The 22497-nt window shown below is 36.9% G+C and overlaps 1 protein-coding gene across 1 annotated transcript in view; it reads left to right on the forward strand.

Annotated features, from left to right (window-relative positions):
* The window catches only part of LOC115438332 (phospholipid-transporting ATPase ABCA1), a 419337-nt gene that overhangs the window by 237208 nt on the left and 159632 nt on the right, over positions 1-22497 (forward strand). The window contains exons 30-32 of the mRNA XM_030161907.1: positions 8155-8282; positions 19365-19463; positions 19880-20069. Of these exons, the coding sequence (XP_030017767.1) occupies positions 8155-8282; positions 19365-19463; positions 19880-20069 (417 nt within the window). The remainder of the gene's footprint in view (positions 1-8154; positions 8283-19364; positions 19464-19879; positions 20070-22497) is intronic.

Genomic DNA, 22497 nt, shown 5'->3' on the forward strand with positions numbered 1-22497 from the left:
TACATAAAAAGTGGATCACATATTTGATTTCTGCAGCCTGCCATATGTCAATGATTAACTCCAATATTGGTTAATTTGCATTATTATTTTTGGCGCTAGGTCAAATATTAAAAAATACTAGCATCTGTCACCAAGTGTGTGTAGAATGCACACCTATAAATCAAACTATTAAATATTATATATTGATTTATTTTTCTGCTCTAATTTGATTTTATTTTTGTAAATCAAGGTCAACCCTAATCATACATATCAAATGGAAGAAATAGTGCATTTTAGGCACACTTGGCAGACAGATGCTAGTCTGGTAATTTTCTTTTGTTTATAATGTGCAAATTTTAGTTGGTGGCCAGAATTTTAAAGATCATGCAAAAATGAACAACTTTTGAATTCTAACTTTATTTAAATTGTGAAAAATAATATGAAGTTTTTTAAAACAAAGTGCAAAGTGTGCCTAAAAGGTGCATCTGGATTCCGAAGGGTTAATAACTATACAGACTATATACATATTTACAACAGAGTGAAATTGCAAAATATCAGACAGTACAGATGAGACCCATACAGGACAGGATTACACTGTTGTGTTGTACTGTCGTAACGGTCATTAATATGGTAAATACTTATGTTATACGGTACAATAGCAAAATCAAAGTACTCAAAAGCAGCCAAAATATTACCAGAACCCATCAGTGTCAAATGTTTACACTGCAAAAATCTCCAAACTCCGGTGAACAGCTCATTAGCAGGTGTAAAAATCACATATAGGGCTTTTACTATAATAGAGCTACCATTATAATATACAGCATGTAGTATAAAATGAGCAGATAATGACACATCATGAACTACAAGTATTTATATAGAAATCAATCACAATGTAATATTTCCATTAGCATGATAGCCCTAAATATGGAATTTAACACATCTCGGAAGGCTGTCAGCTCCATTTCCAACTACATATTCATACCAAAATAGTCGTATTCACATTTTGTTGTCACTTAGTGCTTCCTTCTGACAGAGTTTAATAAAAATAAAGAGTTGGGGGCATCATGGTGCATTCAGGCACACCTTAGAAACTGTGAAATCTATACCTGAATGACAACAAATAATAGTTCTTAATACTTAAATGATAAGGCACTATCGTTTGTTTCTATAAAAGCTTATTTTTTGGTTGTGTTTAGGTTCTAAAATGTTGATGTAGTATATTAAAGTGATATATAATTGCCACATATGGGTGATCAGTGAGTTAAATACTTTGTTGTGAAGTATTGAAAAGCAGAGAACCGATGGGAGTCAGATCTCCAGACTCCACTATATTCATGTACAACAGGTCCCCGAGTAGCTGTAATGATTTTCAAGTTGTTTTACTGCAGAATTTGTTAATAATTAAGTACTAAAGTCATACTCCATATGCATACATTTATGACCGTCAAAAATATGCTTGGTTGGTGTTTTTTATTCCGGTACAGTCCCCTTGGCCGGCGAATCCAAAACGTAATTTTCAATACTGTGTATGCAGTAGAAATGATTTGCCTGCTGCGATACATCCACTCTGGAAAAGGCTTCGGGCCAGGCTACCAGTCATCAGCACTTTACTTAGGTTTGATTCCACTTTAAATGAGGACATCCACACTGTCCTCAATAAATGTTCATATACTGTAGTTTTTCTCTGTCTTTTGCAGCAGTAGTATTCGTTTAGAGGCATTAAAGGGACTATATGTACTTTTTCTACTTTCAGATATTAATAAATGACTTAGACTAGAATATGGGATTGTAGAGATATGAACTGAATTTACTTCCACTGACAGGTCATTGGATTTGTGTGACCACTAGAGGGAGTAGTGAGTCACTCTGGAAAACTAACACCACAGGGCCTTTGACAGAAGTATCAGAAAGTGTCCAGATGGGAGGAGAACCAGTAAGAAACAACTATTAGAATTGAGGACAGCGACAAAATGATAGAAACAAAAATAGAAACACTTGTTATTTTTTCACTGGACACAGCTGTACATGAAAAGAATGGAGTTAGATTGTAAATGTCAGTGTTTCTTCTACATGATTGACTTTGATTATGAGGCTTATGAGGGTTTAGAGTTAGCATGTGATGTTATTATCTTGGCTACGGTGGAGTTGCAAGTTTGTTGGGTGGAGTTGCAGCAAGAAAGCCATTGCTGAGACTTCAGAATAAGAAAAAGAGGCTTGGCTGGGCCATGAAACACTGCCAGTGGACTACTGAAGACTGGAAGAAGGTGTTACGGACTGATCAAACCTGCAACTGGAAGTCTTCTCTTCACAGCTGAAACTGAGACTTGTTTACTATGACCACTATCTTCACTGTGCTTGAAGCTGTTGTCCTCTGAGTCTCCTATCACTAAAGCTGTTGACTGTCCTAAACTTGTCTTCTGATTCTGTTGTGGCTTTGGCTCTGCCAGACCTCTTCCTGTCAGCATTTCCCCAGTTTCTGAGTGCCTTTGGATGGTGAAGGAAACTGGACTTACTGACACATGGACTTTCTTGGCAATTTCTCTGTAGGACAGACCTACATTTTTAAGTGTTATGATGGTCTGTCTCTCTTCTATCGTTAATTGCCTTTTCTTCGCCATTTTTATAGTAACACACTACTTTCTGCAGGGGCGGCCATGGCTCAGATGGTAGAGTGGGTTGTCCAATAACCAAAGGGTTGGTGGTTCGAAGCCCGCTGTTGTGTCCTTGGGCAAGACACTTCACCTTCCTTGCCTCCAGCGCTGCTACTCACACTGGTGTATGAATGTGTATGAATGTTTGGTGGTGGTTGGAGGGGCCGTAGGTGCGAATTGGCAGCCACGCTTCTGTCAGTCTGCCTCAGGGCAGCTGTGGCTACAGATGTAGTTTACCACCACCAGAGGGAGAAAGTGAGAGTGAATGAATAATGGATCCACTGTGCGCGCTTTGAGTATGCGTTCATAGAAAAGTGCAATATAAATCTAATCCATTATTATTATTATTCTGCAGTACAATACTGTTCAAATAATGCTCCCAACGGTATGGTACCAAAGTGTGTTCCAACACTACTTTTCTGCAGACAGAGGGGGTTGGAAGGAATTCACAAACGTTGGGACACCTGTAGGAATTGGAAGCACCAACTTTCGAGGCTTAATCTCCATTGCTGCAGAACTGCTTTAAGTTGTTAACCCATTTCTTGTTCGCTGAAAAAGGCCTTTTTGTATAATTCTGAAATGTACATTATGTTTCAGTTTCGTTTAACCTTACCTTTTTTTCTTTTTTTTTTTTTTTTTTTTTTTTTACCTCTGGCAGTTCACCGCTTACCTTTGTACCATTTCAGGCTGTTCATTGGACGTGAACTGCTTGAATTTGAATACAAAACTGGAGAAATTGGGGTGTTCTAAAACTTTTGACCGGTACTGTATATACTTAACTGCTCACAAAAACACACTGAAGCTTATCTACTAACAGGACATTCTGAGGGTTGCGTCTCTCAAATGGGCAAAATAGCTTGCACAACCCATTTAGTGTTTCTGCCAGAATGCGCAAAATTATTGGGAGGAGTAGATGCAAATATTTCACGCAAATCAATAAATAGCAAATGTGTTTTTTTGTGCGAGCCATCAAATTTGCACCCATTATTTGCCATCTTAGTAAATCAGGCTCATAGTGTTGAATCATTGGTGGTTTTGTTAGTTCAAAGTGTGTTCTGGTACATGACCGCCCCCTGCTGGTGCAAGTATGGTATATCAGTACTACATAGTACCCCTTAAATGGGGGCAGCCGTGGCCTAGAGGGCTGGAGAGTCAGTTTGTGACTGAAGGGTTGCTGGCTCAATTCCACTGACTGGCAGAAAAAGTTGTTGGCCGATATGCTCTTGAGCAAGGCACTTAGCCCCCCTTTTGCTCCCCGGGTACCTGATACGGCAAGCCCTCTGCTCCTAGTCTGCAGTGTGTGGTGTGTTCCTGCATGTTCTAGTGAGGGGTTAAAAGCAGAGGTTAAATTTCAGTGTGTGGTGCATGTACTGTATACTGGCAATAAAGAATCTTAAATCTTAAATTGAACAAAAAAAATCATTAGATTTATACTTAAAAATGTGCAGATACCATATAAATTATGGTCTGGTGTTTTTTTTCCATTTTCTTTTTAATTTTAATTTGGTAACAGATCTGTTTATCATTCCCTCAGTAGAGGTGACAGTATTTTTTCTCTGTATTTGTTCTGTTTAGAAAGCTGTGAAAAAAAATAAAACAAAACGTAAATGAGTAAATGAACCAGTGTAATTCAGCCTGATATCCTCTTAAACCCAAGGTGTGGAATATTACTATTATTCACAAATGAAACTGGATAGACATAAATGTTTGTTGAGGAAACAAACTCAATCTAATGAGCCATTTGACTTTGGAGAAAATAAAACACATCTTAATTGTGTTTTGGTGTTTATACCCATTTTGCATATAATCCCTTTCTTTTTTTTTTTCTTCTTTTAATCCCCACTGAACTTGTGAACGCAATAAACTCATGCATTGTTCATGGGAGCGCTTCGGCTTTGTGAGCGTAATGACTTCTCCTCGTGTTTTTTGCAGATCTCTCTCAATGAAAGAAGTACCAGCTGTCACCTGCAATTACTGTGAGAGAAAGAGACAAAGTGGACAAAAAAAAATTTCTCTCTTTTTTTTGTTGTTAAGCTTTTCAGTCTTATTTCTGCTCTTTATCTTTCTTCCAAGCCCATTTCTGTGGCCACAACTCCAACTCGGTAAATTTTTTTCTTTTTCAATCGCAGCTTCTTGGATTGTTCTGGCAAATTGCATGGCCTGCAATTAATCAAGTGTACGCAAACCTCCCCCTACCATAGCCCGACCTACAAGTGATTAAACATTAAAGATATCTTGCATTTTTCCCACTGACCTTTTTGTCAGCTCTAACAATGAAATGAAAAGGGAATTACATGACGGCGAGTAGAACAGTTGGATGGGGGCGAGAAGGACGAGGAGATGCAGAGTGCCTGGTATTAAAAAAAAAAAAAAAGAAAAAAAATTACACAAAAGACGAGATAATAGCAGGAAACTAATTATTTTGAGTAGCCTGATGATGGCGGCGGTGCTGGAAGTGTTTAATCAAACTCATAAAGCATGCGGAGAAGCCCAAACAAGTCGTGGTGAGCATATTAATGCACGTACGTTATTGTTGATTGCATCAGTCATTTCGGAGAACGTAATGACAGTAACGTGGCTCAGGGAGGGGGATGATGAAACTGATCTGGCGTCAGATCTTGTGTTGTCATGCTTGGACACATAAACGCGGAAATCTTTTGGAGGCTGAGTTCCGTTCTGAACAATACCGTCTGTTTTCCTTTCAAACAGAAGGACTGCGCAGTAATAGTATCACTCACAATCATGTTGTGGCATATTATACATTACATTTATTATTCCAATATTATTACAGCTTCTTCCTACGGCTCTTTCTGTATATTGTACAAAAGCACCATGATTAAATAAGAGTCTGAGCAGCTGGATGATTTTTATTACAATATTAGCCATAATAGACAGTGTTATGGCTTAAAGCAGTTAATTTGTTCAATACAGTCGTTTTTTTTTTGTTTTGTTTTTTTTATTAACTATAAAATGTGAATTCAGTCACCACACTGGGTCAGCAAACAGTAGCAAAGAAATAACACGTCTGGCTTATTTAATGTATAGCTATTTTAAAGGCTTTTCACCTCAGTTTAACATGTCAGCAGTTACTTTTTTATGTGTTATGATCTTGTATACTAACAGATTTATACAGGCTTGGATCAGAGTTGTAATTTGTACTGAATATTTACAGTAATTACTATACTGTTCCCATGTGAGTTTTTGACACAAAATTCCTAGGGGCCGTATCTGATCATTTGCTATTAAACTATTTCACAGATTTGCTTTGTTTTCGCTTCAATTTTCACAAACCTTTAATGTAATTACGGAACATTGACTTAAACATTGACTAGTCTCCTATCCTTATCTGTCTTGTGTTACTACTTGATGTTTTTGTCTATATTTTGTTGTGTGTTTGTAATATTTACCCCACCCCCCAAAGGTGAGGCAAGGGGTATTGTTTTTGGTTCGGTTTATTTGTTTGTTAACACTCTAGTAGCAAAACTATTAATTGAATTCATACCAAATTGGGTTCATAGATTGCCAGTGAGCCCAGAATAGATCTGATTACATTTCGGGAAAAGTAGGTTAAATTTCAAATTTTTTATGAATTTAAAAAAAAAAAAAAATTCCATGTACTTTTAATGGGCGGAATTTCACATGCTCGTGCAGCAAAACTATTGGTTGAGTTCATACCAAATTGGGTTTATAGAGTGCCAGTGACCCAGAATAGATCTCACTACATTTTGGGAAAAGTAGGTAACAAAAGTTTAAATTTTTTATGAATTTTTAAAATCTTTTTTCCCACCATTTACTTATAATTGGCGACATTTCACATATCTGTAGCAGCAAAACTATTGGTTGAATTCTACCAAATTGGGTTTATAGATTGCCAGGGACCCAGAGTAGACGTGGTTACATTTTGGGAAAAGTAGGTCAAGGTTCACCTTTTTTTTTTTTGTACTTTATTTTTTGTTTTAATATAAGGCACAAAACAAACAGAAATGGTCACAGGTAAATTCAGACATTTACATACTGTTTACTGTCCACAGATTGAATGAAAAAGTCCCATTTTTTCCAGTACTTTACACCCTTGTGCTGTTGTAGGCAGAGATTGTATGTCATCATTTCCATTAAATGGATTTGGTTGACAATTTTTATCACCAAGGAAATTGAGGGAGGGTCCTTTTTAAGCCAATATTTGGTGATGGCTTTTTTGCCTGCAGCAAGTAGTATTCTAAATAGATATATGTCACTTTCACATAATTCCTCTGGCGGAATGCTAAAAAACAAAGTAGCCAATGACATATCACAATGAACCCCAAAAACTGAATACAACAACTTAATCATCTCTCCCCAAAAGCCAACGATACCAGGACAGGACCAGAATACATGTGCTTGATCTGCCTCGAGTGAACCGCATTCCCTCCAGCAGGAAAAATGAACTCCAGAAAAATGAGATTTTTGTGCAGGTGTAATAAAGAAACGGGCCAGACATTTCCAACAAAAATCTCTCCATGATAGTGAGTTTGTAGTCCAGAAAGTTCACATTTTTGATTAATTTTTAAAATCTTTTTTTTTTCTCCTATTTACTTATAATGTGCAAAACTTCAAATGTGTATAAAAACATCCATTTTGTTTCAGTTTACTTCAAACTTGGCAAATATACAGGGTGGGGAAGCAAAATTTACAATGAACATTTAGTTGTTTTTTTCTCAGCAGGCACTACGTCAATTGTTTTGAAACCAAACTTATATTGATGTCATAATCATACCTAACACTATTATCCATACCTTTTCAGAAACTTTTGCCCATATGAGTAATCAGGAAAGCAAACGTCAAAGAGTGTGTGATTTGCTGAATGCACTCGTCACACCAAAGGAGATTTCAAAAACAGTTGGAGTGTCCATAAAGACTGTTTATAATGGAAAGAAGAGAATGACTATGAGCAAAACTACTACGAGAAAGTCTGGAAGATACTATTAAAGAAGAATGGGAGAAGTCGTCACCCGAATATTTGAGGAACACTTGCGCAAGTTTCAGGAAGCGTGTGAAGGCAGTTATTGAGAAAGAAGGAGGACACATAGAATAAAAACATTTTCTATTATGTCAATTTTCTTGTGGCAAATAAATTCTCATGACTTTCAATCAACTAATTGGTCATACACTGTCTTTCAATCCCTGCCTCAAAATATTGTAAATTTTGCTTCCCCACCCTGTATATAATTGTAATTGATATGGTGACATCAGCACACGCATAGACATAAGGACATCAGCGGATCAATGCCAAAATATCCTACAATATGTGTGAGGGGTGGGGTTTGTTGTGCCTGGCACCACTTGTTTTGTACTGTTTTAACTCTGCTCTTGAACTTTGTTTTGACAGTAATGACCTGACCAGGGACAGGGGATACAAATTAGTCTTGGCTAGAAACTCCTATGCATGCCATCTGTGTTGTATTTATATGAAATAACGTCTGTGTTAACAATAACGTCTAAATAAATGAATACATATGTTGACATTTTGTTGTCTTCATCCTTCTAGGTGGTGTTGCCTGCTGTTTTCGTCTGCTTGTCTCTGATATTCTCACTCATAGTCCCACCGTTCACTGAATATCCCAGTATGGAGCTGCAACCCTGGATGTACGGCCCACTTCAAACCACCTTTTACAGGTAACCGCTGAATGAACCTGCAGTTTTCTGGCATTTTAACCGATTTAACTGTTACATTTTATGTTATCTGTTGCTTTTACCCTGAAACCATGAGATTTTTGTTGGATAGAACCCTTTTGCTATCTGTAGATAACTAGGCAGTTGCAGAAGTATTAGGAAACGCAGAAAGAAATAAAACTGAGCAGATACTACTCAAAGCAAACTAAACTTCAGTAACTGTAAATCTAACAGGAGATGCAGCATCACCCTGAGGGCTGTTTGGTTTTTGCATCGGCGAGGTCATCAATCTGTACTCCGTCCTCTCTTTGGCTGCAGCTCGCGATTCTGTCTTTGAAAATTACAAACATAATGGGTGACAGAGCTCAGCCTTTGTAGAGTGGAATGTCCTCTGAGAACACATTTGAATAGCTGCCGAATCTGTGAATACAGGTTATAAAAGATTGACCTACACGGGGTCAAAAGGTTAGCCTGAAAGAATTACACTTTGAGAGGGACGCACTTTAATAAGAAACAACCAACACATGAACATCCATCTGTTTTTACATACACTGAAAGGATAAAATCAGTCTTTTTGCTTTTGAAGTTTTGCATTATTTCCTTCTGATATGACAGATTCTGTATTTAAAATAATGTATATACGTATTTCTTTGGAAATGATTGCTTTCGGTCTTTTTCCACTTTGGTTCAGACCTTATCCATAAAGACCCAATATTTATCTAAAATGTTTAATAACCTGTTGATCCACTAATCCTATCAAAATATATAAATAATTGGTGTAAAATGCAGTTTATCTTTTCATGGTCATCAGATATGACCCATTTGGACGTTCAGAGGCTCCATAGTGAACACTGTCATATTAACCCTTTCATGAGTTATGAGAACCTTATTCAAGATTTTGTCCTGAGTGTTTTTATTCCTCTTTAGGCATGAAAAAAACAATGCAATTGAATTTTTTTAAATGAACCTATTTTTCATGGACTTACAAAAATGTCCACCTATCTGGACCCCATATATTTAATTTTTGAAGCAAAGAAACAAATTTAAAACGCAATATCAGGAAGTGATATACTGTGTGAAAACTATGAAATAAAACCATTTTTGATGTAGCTAATCTGTTATCTCACCTTTTATCATACTCTAATACTAGTTATTACTCACTTCATGGAGATGTTGTGCAAAAAATTAAATTACATTAATTACAGTCTAATAACAATTAGCAATTGATTTACACTCAAACATATCACTGCAGATCAGGTTTACAGCAAAGTCACAGTAATGGTATGAATTGCAGTGTATGGGATGATGCACAAGCATCCACTGTGTTGGGTAATATGCAACTAAAACAACAAAACCCATGAATATACAAGAGAACAGCTGGAGAAAAGCTGTCCACTGTAGTGGCCACTATGCATGAAAGGGTTAAATATTGATTCACCAGTAAAACCCATGGAGTTTGATCAATAACAGTGGGTGGAGACACTTGGGTTATGATCAGTTAATGACATATTTTACTGAAAAATTCACTTTTCTGTGTTTTGATGTAATAACCCTCAACTTTAATCTGAGCTTTCATAAACATCTACATGATCAGTGAATTAAATATAGGAAAATATCTGATTTTCATACAAAAAATGTAAAATACAGAAGATAATATTATAATAAATGATGATAAATCACTTAAGAAAAGTTAAATATAGTGGAAAAAATGTATTTTGGAACTGCCACAGAAGTATGACTGGGTGTTTATGGGTTAAAATCCAGTCTTTTTTTCTCTCTGAGGTGCTGAAACATTCTGTCTCTGTCCATGGTGCTGAAATTGTCAAACTCAGTCTTTCTATGCCACTGCTTCTGCCACTATTGTTACTACCTCTGTTATGCTAAAACGCACCTGCCAAGCATCTAAAAGTACACTGTCATTTGGACACACAAACATAGAACAACAAACAAACACAGCCAGAAAGTGATGCTCCACCAACATAAAACACACTTGACTTTCAACAAGCAGCACCACCTCAAATATGTAACTCTACATAGAATAAAACTGAGTTTGCAGGCGTATCTCATCAGAAAACTACTTACATGATACTGTGGAAGTCTTCCCTTTTCATATCCCAAATGTCAGTTATTAGAGCCTGAAATGTGAAGGCCCACTTGAAACCCTTAAGGATGATTCTTTATTGCCAATTGAGTTGCATTTTTGAGAAGAAAAAATGCTTGAAAATGCACAAAACTTTGTACATGCATTTGAAGAAGTGAACATTTTGATTTTATGTCGGTGAGCGAGCCTTTTCTTTCCATGCGCCAACACTTTGGAACAGTCTTCCTCTGGACATAAGGCAGGCATGCTCTGTGGATGTTTTAAAGCAAAGCTCAAGACCCACTTGTTTACTCTGTGTTATAAGTCTTGATGTGCTTTTACTGTTAATGTTTTTAGCTTTTATGTTTTATTGTGATTGATTTTATATCTGTACAGCACTTTGATTGAAAGCGCTTTACAAATAAATTATTATTATTATTATTATTATTATTATTATTATGTTGAATGGAGAAGTGAAGTCCTGCCCCTTCCTCTGTGCCCCATGGGACGATCCTGTTTGATTTGTGTCACTATTTACATATACGTTGGTCAAGAGATCGACAATAGATCATTTTTGAGTGAAGAAAGTCAAGTTGGTCAAGAACATAGTAAATTAACATCCACTTTATGGTCACATGGCTCTGTACACTATATTTCTTGGCATACACGGTGCATGTCACCAACACCAAATGGTCAATACCTTGATATATTTTTCACCTTGTTCCTTGAGAGTAGGGTCCCAAGTATCAAGTATTATAAGTCACTACAAGTCTGGTTATGTTGAAGCTGCAGATGTTTTCGGAAGGTCTGAACAAACTGGAGAGAGACATGACCTGTGTAAGACATTTGGGTCTTTAGTCCTTCTGTTCATCTGTTTTTACAGTCTATACTTTTTTGACTAGACTAATTATCTTTCAATTGATGAACACGTGTAAACGATTCAAATGGGAACGAAAAATACTTGTCTCTCACCAGTAACTGTAATAGATTATTTAATCAGATAAGGGGCCATGAGGCAGAATCGTATGGGACGGGACTTCACCTCTTTATTTAGACAAAATGGCTCAATAAGACACAAGAAGATTCTTTATTGTCGTTACTCATACACATAACGATATTTCAGTCACACTCAATATCTTAAAATACCTCAAATGTGCAAACAAAAAAGCTGAACATTCCAATAACTATGCGTAATATAGATAATGTTTAACATATAGCCATAAACTCGCAAAAGTAACACACCCTAGAAAGTTTTGAAAATAAATGTATCAATAAATAAGCACTAGAAGGTTTCATCTAGACATTCTGTATTTGGTAGGCACCTGTATAAAGTGCAGATGCAAAAGAAAATAGAAAAGCCTCTTGGAGACAAACCCGAACCCAACAGGAAATCTGCTATTTTGATTAAAACATGTGATTTTAGCCTCTTTTTTTTTGGGGAAATTTTCTGCACTTGTACAAATTAATCCAAGATGATTCACCCAAGCAGCTGTAAATTTGATGACGCTGATTGGAAAATATGGCAATGAAAAGCCAAGACAGACTTTTTGTTAAATGGTGCAATAGCACTTCCTGTATCAAGAGCCTCATGGAGCTGACAATCCTTCGCCCAACAGGAAATCCTCTTTTTTTTTCATTTGGATATACAGTTCTTGTCTATTTTTCCAGGCAATTGTATTGTTGCCACAGTAATATTTCACTCCTTTGTACAGTATTGAAAAGGAGGCCAGGCCTGATGATGTCGGCGTGCAATAAAACCGCTTTATCACAGCCCACCCAGCGCTTTAGTTTCTCTTATTACAGAAACAGACCAATTTACATTTCTTTCCATGATGTGAAAGCAGCACAATCACACATGTGCGAGTAAAACAATGACAGTTCAGTGTTCATTCACAAATCAGCAGACTTGGCCACATAGACTCTGCCAAAATGGCACAACTTGAACTGCACAGTCAGGCTTCCGGGGAATTTCTGGGAACAGTTGTTGTGTGTTACATTTATAAACTGGAGGACCCTTGGTTTTCACTGACGTTCTCTCTGGCCAGTTTCTGAGCATTGCTTTTTCTCTTGAGTGACTCTTTTACAGTCATGTTACTTGACTGTGTGACTGAAAATGCTGTGCTTTTTCATTCTTGAACTTCATTGAGATGCTGTGCTGTCAAAGTGTGACTGACTGGAGGTAATGATTGACGTTTTTCGACTCTGAACCCTGATTGATACTGTATATTGTGTAGCTAGTGATGATGTTTATAATTATTTTGTGTTTTTCCACATTTATGTACTGTCCAGTGCAAAAGTCCAGCATTAGGTTTGCTGGTTTCATAAAGCTCTAATGTCCACACGTATCCATTTGTCAGTCTTCGCATTAAAGGAGTGATATTTTGCTTTTTGAACTATTAGGGTCCCCAAATATACAAATAAATATACCAAAGACTAATAAAAGGGGGTTTAACAAAATGTGAGCCCTTTAAGATCCAATCTGGATGTATATGAAGTATGTACAGGGTGGGGAAGCAAAATTTACAATATTTTGAGGCGGGGATTGAAAGACAGTGTATGACCAATTAGTTTATTGAAAGTCATGAGAATTTATTTGCCACAAGAAAATTTACATAATAGAAAATGTTTTTATTCTCTGTCCTCCTCCTTTCTCAATAACTGCCTTCACTGAAACTTGCGCAAGTGTTCCTCAAATATTCGGGTGACAACTTCTCCCATTCTTCTTTAATAGTATCTTTAAGAAAGTGAACATTGCTGTGTGATGTTCTATTGGTAGCATGTTCTAAAACGCCCCAAATAGCAGAATCCAGAGGGTTTAGATCTGGGCTAGAAGGCGGCCATAAACATGATTCCCAAAAATTGCTAAAGTTGGATTTGTTGCTGTTGTCAACAAGTGTTTTGGTGTTCCTGTGTAAGATTTGAACTTCAAATCATATTTTACTGCATTTCTAACGGTCTTGTTGTCTACCTCAAGTTCAATTGCCATTTTTCTCATGGATTTGGTTGGATCCTTTAGGATTTTGGATTTGAGAGCTTTAATAAAAGCTTTGGTACGTTTTTTGTTGCTTCCTCCACTCTCTCTTCTTTCCATTATAAACAGTCTTTATGGACACTCCAACTATTTTTGAAATCTCCTTTGGTGTGACGAGTGCATTCAGCAAATCACACACTCTTTGACGTTTGCTTTCCTGATTACTCATATGGGCAAAAGTTTCTGAAAAGGTATGGATAATAGTGTTAGGTATGATTATGACATCAATATAGGTTTGGTTTCAAAACAATTGACGTAGTGCCTGCTGAGAAAAAAACAACTAAATGTTCATTGTAAATTTTACTTCCCCACCCTGTATAGCAGGAAAAACAAACGTTTACAGGGAAAAAACAGCTTCTGTGACCTTTATTTTTTCTTAACATGTCTTTAACCCCTGTTGTTCAGACAATATGGGATTGATTACATTAATTTCCTAATGTTTTACTGTCAGATGTTTGTAAATGTTTATCTTGCTACTTGTCATGGGGTCAGGGGTGACATTAAATAGTGACTTTAACCTTTGAATCCCATTTACTTCAGTTTGTTGTGTGTCTTTTGAGGCCGTGCATGTATTTCTTGTGTATTCTTACTGTACCTGATGAAAGTATTTTATGTAAAACAATATTTTAACATCATATTAGAGTCATAAAACCGTTTTTAGTTTCAGATAATCTTAATGTATTATTCTTGGAACATTGCACAGCGTTAGTTCTTACTCATGTACTATTGTGATGAACTACTCATTAGTTCCACTGTTTCTGTATATACGCACAAATCTTCCCTTTGAAACTGTCCGATAGTTTTATTATCTTGAATAAGGTGGTAACCCAGCCATTGTTAATCGCAAAACAGATGGCTGCACATATTCCATTTTTACAATCGGGTCTCTTCAATTGCACTCAGTGGTGGCCAAGAAAATGACCGAATGACCTTCACGGAGACGCCTCTAAATGAAACAATGAACACTGTATTATTCTAAATTGTTGGCGGGGCTGTGGCCAGTGCTGGCAGAGAGCCACCGCGATGGTCTTTATGAAACACTGTGTTTTAACTCCCACAGTACCCATAAGATAAAGGGCAGAGAGTGTGTGGTCGGTAATGAGAGTGAAATTGGAATGGGAAGATTGTTTAACCGAGACTGAGGGCTCAGATATGTACAGTACACTCAGATAATGATGAAGGGCTGTGGAGAGCTTATATAGAGCGGTACACACACTCTCGACTACTGCAAGAATACACACGACGGCAGCACACATCACTATACAGCCAATGGTGGTCTGGAAATTCTTGTTTTGACTCCTCAGCCAAAGAAAAGGTTTGATTCCCTCACTGATTTCCTGTCATTCTTGATTAAGTAAACCCCGGTGGCATACAGCATTGCTATTGAGTATTTATTTAAAATGCACCACATTCAAGTCCCCTGGTATACATGTCTCATTTCCTCTCAATTTTTTTCTTGGAAGTCAAAATATGTGTAATTAATTAATAATCGCCCAAACTCCCATTCTTTTCCAATAAGGAAGACAAATTAGAAGACTCGCCAAATCAATAGTTTCCATTGATGCATAAACATACAGCTCGATCTCTACATTTGTTGTCATTCAGTCATAAGTTTGGACTGGATAATTACATAGGGATCAATATTATCGATCAGTTATCTAGTCGTGACCGAGACGACAGGTGAAAAGTCACTCTACTATAAAGCCATCTCTCATCGACTGGTCGCAGTAGTTGGAATTAGTGATCTCAACGAAAAACACAGGAGCTCTTTTTTTGTAAGTAAAATGTGTAAATCGGGGCTGTACGCATTAAGGTCATATGGGAAAAGAGGGGAATTACTACAATTACATGCATTTCCAAAGCACTTAAGATTAAGGAGTTTTTAAGAGGCTTAAGTAATAAAGCAGCATAAATAAGTTAATTCACATAAGAATAAAGCAACTATCAAACTGCAATGAAGAATATATGAAGTAAAATGAAATAGACCTGCAGTAAATTCAGCTTTATTTGGGTTTTGGCTGAGGATTAAAATGTCTCAAACTGTTCCGTTAATGTTCATCCTTCATTTTTCAGCTCTTATAAATCGAGGGTTTTCTGATAATACATTAAAAACTAACACTAAATAATAACTATTGAGTCATTTCTTTAAAAAATTGTCACTAAACCTATTGCATTTGTAAAATTAAACTGAGAATAGACTGTGACGAGCATTAAATATGGTTTTTAATATTGTGTATTCAGCAGAGATTTTAATTACATCAAGTGCTTTATGATCAACTCCGTCGCTCGCTGAAATAATTTGCTCCGACAATTTTCTAAACTCGTTCCTAAGCCAAAACTCCTTTAACTTTAATTTAGAAGCGCTCAGAAAATTCTTCAAGTGTTAGTGAAAATGGTTTCTGGTATTAACGCGATCCCCAATAATGGCCAAAGCTCCTCATTTGAATCTCAACTGTATTTTTATTTCATTTCGTTTATTTATTTTCTCAGGATCCACATTAGTTATTACTGCAGTGATAACTATTCCTCCAGGGTCCAGAACACAAACACAAGCAAAACATTCCAACAACTGACAATAAATGAAAAACATTAGTGCAATATTTGGTTCATACACTAATTAATATGAGAAAAACCAACCAAAGCGTTGTGTTTGGCTGAAATTGAGTTTTTTTTTTTTTTTTCATTTAACACAGTACTGTCTGGCGGACGTTTGTTTCAGCTCCAGATGTTATGCAGCCCCTTCCTACCAACATCTGTGGCCAGAGGTGTCACAGTTTTAAGTGCCTTGAAAGGAGACTGGAATATGAAGAATTTCAGTGTGTGCTACAACCATTTTGGTTTTTTTTACTGTGCATTTGACTATATTTTCTCTGTATTCTGCTTGTTTGAGTGCAAAATGTCATGATGTGGTTAAAGGTCAAAGTAGGGCTGCTCGATTATAAAAAAACAAAAAACAATCACGATTATTTTAGCAATAATTGAAATCACGATTATTTGTTAACCTTAAAGTTGTTTATTTTTTTCTTGCAAAACAATGCAAAATATACTCTTTAAACATTTTTTTTTTTCTTCTTTTTTTATGGGCTCAGCTGGCTGACAGGTCTGTACCGATAAGGCAGCAGCCGACACCAACTGTACTCCCAGTCATCATTGCCCATTTGTCTGACACCTTTGCTTGTGTATCCTCTTTTGTTTGGACATTTTACCAGGGAGTATCTCACACTACTTTTTTTTTTTTTTTTTTTCTACTTGTCCAGCGTCCTAACAGCAGAATGGTAATCTGGTTCCTTTTGGTGCTGAACAAATTTGCTTTGCCAAGGGTAACTTCATAAAGTATGTGAAGCGCCCTTTGATATTCTACTGTGTTTATTATGAGTTTTGTTGAACCACATTTCGATGCCGGACCTGACATGGGGGATGGGGGGGGGGTAGAAGAAGGGGAGAGAACAAGAGAGAAGAAGGTGGCGAAGACCCTCACAAGAAAGTATCAACAATACAAACAGTAACAACCATGGAGACAATTATAATGGTAAGAATAACTAAAACCACAAATGAGTAAACTGGGCAGAAGAGAGAGAAAAAAAAAACCAAACTACAAAAAAAACAAAACAAAACACAACAATGAAATACATAAGAGTTATGAAATGATGAATATAAGAAAGCATGAACAAAATATCGTATACCACGTTCGCACAAATAATACCTATAACAAATAATACCAGTAAGAAATCCACATCCATGTGGGTTTGGACATAAATAAAGCTTTTAACCACTAAAACAAAGTATGTTCACTTTTGTACGAAATAAATAAAATCTTTGAATGCAAATAAATATACTGTAAATTCAAGTATGTTTCCTTTTGTAAATAAATAGTGCACTGGAATTAAACTGCTATAGACTTGCCATAGAACTGTAGCAATAAAAAAAAAAAAAAAAAAAAAAAATCACGTAAAGTGCAAATTATAAATTCAAGTATGTTCAATGTAGTATGAAACAGTAAATTCAGTGGCGTGCTGTGAGGTTTCAGTTCAGGCCTTCTGTATACATCAGCCATCTAGAATACGCACGTTAGGGTTATACAGGTTAGGGTTAGGTTAATACGGGAGTTGCAACGTAAAGAGATTCAGAGACTGAAGATTGCATTGCGGACGAAGTTGTAGATGGAGTTGTTTTTATGTGTTTTAGTTTTTCATAAGATTATGATAAAGGTGGCGGTGGTTAAACTTTAGATGGTTAAAAAGGTTTGTTGTGTTACCGGTCGGTGCAGACACAACTACCAAACACTTTTTGCACATGATGTGTTTTTGCTCTTCGTCTTCTTCATCAAACCCAAAGTGATTCCATACAAGTGAATTTGGCTTGCCTTTTTTTGTTTACCAAGTGCTTCTGCTGTGATTCTGCTGCCATTTTTCAAGACCGCTCGGTACAACTTTCCTCTTGGGGTGGACCTGCCGGCTAGCTGGCAGCTGTAGCTTAAAGGGGGGCGGGGCAGAGCAGCTCATGAATTAAAACAACTCAAAATTAATAATAGTTTCTTCTCAATTACATAATTTTTGTAATCGTTGCGTGTAATAATCGAAATCGTAATTGAATTTCGATTAATTGCACAGCCCTAGGTCAAGGACACTGTGGCATCGCATTATGCATTTCTGGCCCTAAGTTGAGAATTCAAACGCTGAATATGACATAATTACACACAAATGTCTAACAGGGTTGATGGGACCAAGGTTATAATACTTGTGGATTTTTCATTATGGTTTAGTTTTATCTAGTTTTGACTTTTTTTTTTCTCTAATTCAGTTAGTTTTAATTAGTTTTTAGAGCGGGTTTGCTAGTTTTTATTAGTTTCATTTTTTTTCTAAATGCTTAGTTTTAGTTTAGTTTTGGTTTTTCGTGTTTTTTATCTTCCTCAGTGCCATATTCAAATAAATCCCACACAGTACTCGGCTGCTTTCTCCCAACTTTAGTCTCCACTTTCCAGGTAGAGTGGGGACCAGAAGCACACTCTAAATAACAAGTGACGAGAAGTGACGGACACTGAAGTGCCGTTTGGTGCCACCAGCTAAAATTGCTTAAGCGAAATAAGTCAATTTTATATCAGTCCGACATTGACAAAGATGAAAATGAAGGGAATTTTATCCATGTTTTTTATACTTTTATACTAATTTTTAGTTAGTTTTGTTAGCACACAATACAGTTTCAGTTACCATTTTTTGTTTTAATTACCTCCGCAGAGGTTATGTTTTCATCAGGGTTTGTTTGTCTGTCTGTTAGCAAGATAACTCAAAAAGTTATGGATGGATTTGGATGAAATTTTCCGGAAATGTTGATACTGGCACAAGGAACAAATGATAAAAATTTTGGTGGTGATTGGGGGGGGGGGGGGGGGGGATTGATCTGCTGAGGTCTGAGTGCTTTTGCAGTTTTTATTTATTTCAGTTACCGGAAATGTTTTTTCGCTTGTAGTTTTTGTCATTCGTTCTTGTCATATTCAGTTGAGAATCCACAATTGAAAAACAAAAAAAATAACTCATTTCATTATTCATGTATTATTCATGTTGATAATAACCTTGGACAGGAATTGACGTGATGCCGTATCATATACTGTCAATATGTTTGACTGTAAATGGATACTGCACATGTCAGTACTTCCATCTCCCAAAGAAAAAGTCATTCAATGCCTTTGCTTCATATATTATGAGTCTGGACACATATGGACGTAAAACACAATCTGACGAGTTGGTGGAGAAATAAAACCCTGAGGCAGTTATTTTAGTTAGTCAGGATCTACTGAAATGAGTCATGTTGTCTTTTTTTTACTATTACTGTTGGACTTCTGTCAGAACATGAGATCCAATGAAGGCTTATTTGTTGACTTAGTAACAGATGCTCGTATTTAGATGGAAATAAAACAACTACATTATGTGTGTACTGACAGTTTCAGTTAATTCCAGTATGTGTCATTTATTTACAGCAATGATTCTCCGGATGATGCGAACGTGTCCCGGGTGGTAGAAACATTAGTGAACAACCCCGGCTTTGGGACGCGCTGCATGAAGGGAGACCCAATACCGTAAGTTTGATACACTGAAGCAAATATTAAAACGCAGAACTATCCAAACACAGACACACTAGTGTGAACATGTATTCATACTGTTAAATAGCAGTTAAGTATAAACCCTTATGAGCCCTTAGACACAGGTACAAACATGGACTTGTGCTTCTTCAAGTGCTTTTTGTGTCTCTTTAATGAAGTGTTTCGATGAGTGCTCTGCTTGATTTTAACATCGACTTTTCTAGCAACAAATTTAATCAGTGTATAATTATGTTTTCATGTGGTTTCCCGATCCTTCTGATCAGAATAAGCTGAATAATGATTACCTATGGTTTGGACAAAAAAAACCTCTAATTGAATCCTGTGTGTCTGTGAGTTGGTTAGCAGCTGTTTACCTATGAAATTGCCACATTTCCATAATTGTTTTCCCTCAGGAACTTACCGTGTTCCACTAGTGGGTCCGATTGGTTCACTCCACCTGTGGATGAGGCATTCGCTGACATCTTCCTCAATGGGAACTGGAGCATGTCTAATCCCTCTCCTTCCTGTCAGTGCAGCACCCCTAAACGGACTATCATGTTACCTGACTGCCCACTTGGTGCAGGGGGGCTCCCTCCTCCTCAGGTTAGTAATGGATCTTACACAGAGACCACTGTATATAAAAGAGGTGGATGCAGCCACTGTGACAACACCAACCAGACTGTGGACTATGGAATAATGCCAGTGCCAGGAATAGCAACTTCGCAGTACATACAAAAAATAGAACTAATGCTAACAGATGCTAATTTTAATATGTTGCTAAGTTATGCTAAAAGACTGGGTTGTAATTATCTTCAAGTAAATTTAGTGAAAAAAAAAAAAAACAAAAACCTTTGACAGTGTTGTTAATTTAACATCTCAACCAGTAGCGCTGTCTGTTTTATTCAATACACAGCAGCTCAGAAAGTCCAACTGAGCAAACGAATGAGCCGTCAATCACACCTGTCAATCAAAGCCTTCACAGCAGACATCAAAGCCATTTATCAGCCCTGAAATCTTATTAACGGAAGAATAATTTCACCGGTACACTTAGTGGAGGATCCAAATTAAGTGAATGAGACCTGGATGACTCCTGGAGAGGAATGTAGTGGCTCAGTTGTTTTTTTTACTGGGAGTCAAATGGAGTCAGGATGTTTTGATTCTGTTCCAAACTCTGAAAGGAGTTATATTTTGCTTTTTTTTTTTTTTTTTTAATGGAATTATGCATTTTCAAACATTTCCCTGTGGTCTACATAAACTGTAAATGATATGCTTGGGTCTGAATTCTTCATTAATTCAACTCCACAGGTCAATCTTCAACCCTATTTTTTTTTTTTTTTTTTTTCTTTTCCTCAACCCTTTTTCTGAGTAATGACACAGGAAATGTCATTTTGAGCACGGGCCCTTTAAACGCAAGTTAACCACTTTACACCCCACCCCCTCCAGGTTGTTGACCTTGCTGCTCTGTCCCGTTCAGCAACTTGTGTTCGTTAATACAACCAACAACTGAACATTTTAGGTAATCGGCTCAAAGTTTTGACATATTTTCAGTTTTTACTACAACCACTGCTGCTGACAAACAATTATGGCGTACTCTGGGAAATGGTCATTGGAATTCTTGACCTTATATGTGCAAATATCGTGACATAACTAGTTATACAGGGTGGGGAAGCAAAATTTACAATATTTTGAGGCAGGGATTGAAAGACAGTGTATGACCAATTAGTTTATTGAAAGTCATGAGAATTTATTTGCCATGAGAAAATGTACATAATAGAAAATGTTTTTATTCTATGTGTCCTCCTTCTTTCTCAATAACTGCCTTCACACGCTTCCTGAAACTTGCGCAAGTGTTCCTCAAATATTCGGGTGACAACTTCTCCCATTCTTCTTTAATAGTATCCTCCAGACTTTCTGGTAATAGTTTTGCTCATAGTCATTCTCTTCTTTCCATTATAAACAGTCTTCATGGACACTCCAACTATTTTTGAAATCTCCTTTGGTGTGACGAGTGCATTCAGCAAATCACACACTCTTTGACGTTTGCTTTCCTGATTACTCATATGGGCAAAAGTTTCTGAAAAGGTATGGATAATAGTGTTAGGTATGATTATGACATCAATATATGTTTGGTTTCAAAACAATTGACATAGTGCCTGCTGAGAAAAAACAACTAAATGTTCATTGTAAATTTTGCTTCCCCCCCCTGTAGATGTAACAAATTAAGAAGGAATTAAAAACAGGTTGTAGAAATTGACTTAATTTTAACCAAAATGAATATAAAGATAGCTTTGAAGCACCTGGAGGGTTCAAATTCAAACTTTTTGAACTATTAGGGTCCAAATCCACAAATAAATGAACCAAAGACTAATAAAAGTGGGTTTAGCAAAATATGACAGCAGGAAGTCTGGTACCAGAACACACTTAGGACCAAATCCATCAGTGAATCAACAGAATCTATCTGCAGTAGGATGACCATTTGTCCCACTTTGCGCGGGACTGCACAGCATTATGACCGTTTTTTCCACGTCCCACAAATTGAGACGATGTCCCGCATTTGATTGGCTCTGGCTCTCCAAAGTGCAGGACAGTCGCCTTTCTGCAAACATGACTTTCGTTTTATAGCAGAGACAGCGCTGTCACCATTGACTGTGTCCACTGTCAATCAACCAACATGCACGTGGGGTCAGGAGTCCATCAACCTGTCACCAGTGTCCTCCTGACCTCCGCTCACTGACACATAGAAAACAAAGGCAAAAGCCTCAGACATCAGCATGCAAATATTGGCAGAAAACATGGAAATTCCACACGAAAAAGAAGATGCAGCTACAGAAAAGAATGGGGAAATGTTTATATGTGGGTGAAAGCAGTGGGGGATGATTCACAGAGGGTATTCTGCAAACTATGTCAAACTTATGTCTCCATCACACATGGAGGCGAGTATGACTTGAAGGCACACACTGTATGCATGGGATGTTTGGTTAGATTTGATCTATATTCCCTTTTGCCTATTTTTAAATTTGGAGTTTGAACT

This window comes from Sphaeramia orbicularis, chromosome 18 (assembly GCF_902148855.1).
Source record: "Sphaeramia orbicularis chromosome 18, fSphaOr1.1, whole genome shotgun sequence".
Lineage (NCBI taxonomy): Eukaryota > Metazoa > Chordata > Actinopteri > Kurtiformes > Apogonidae > Sphaeramia > Sphaeramia orbicularis.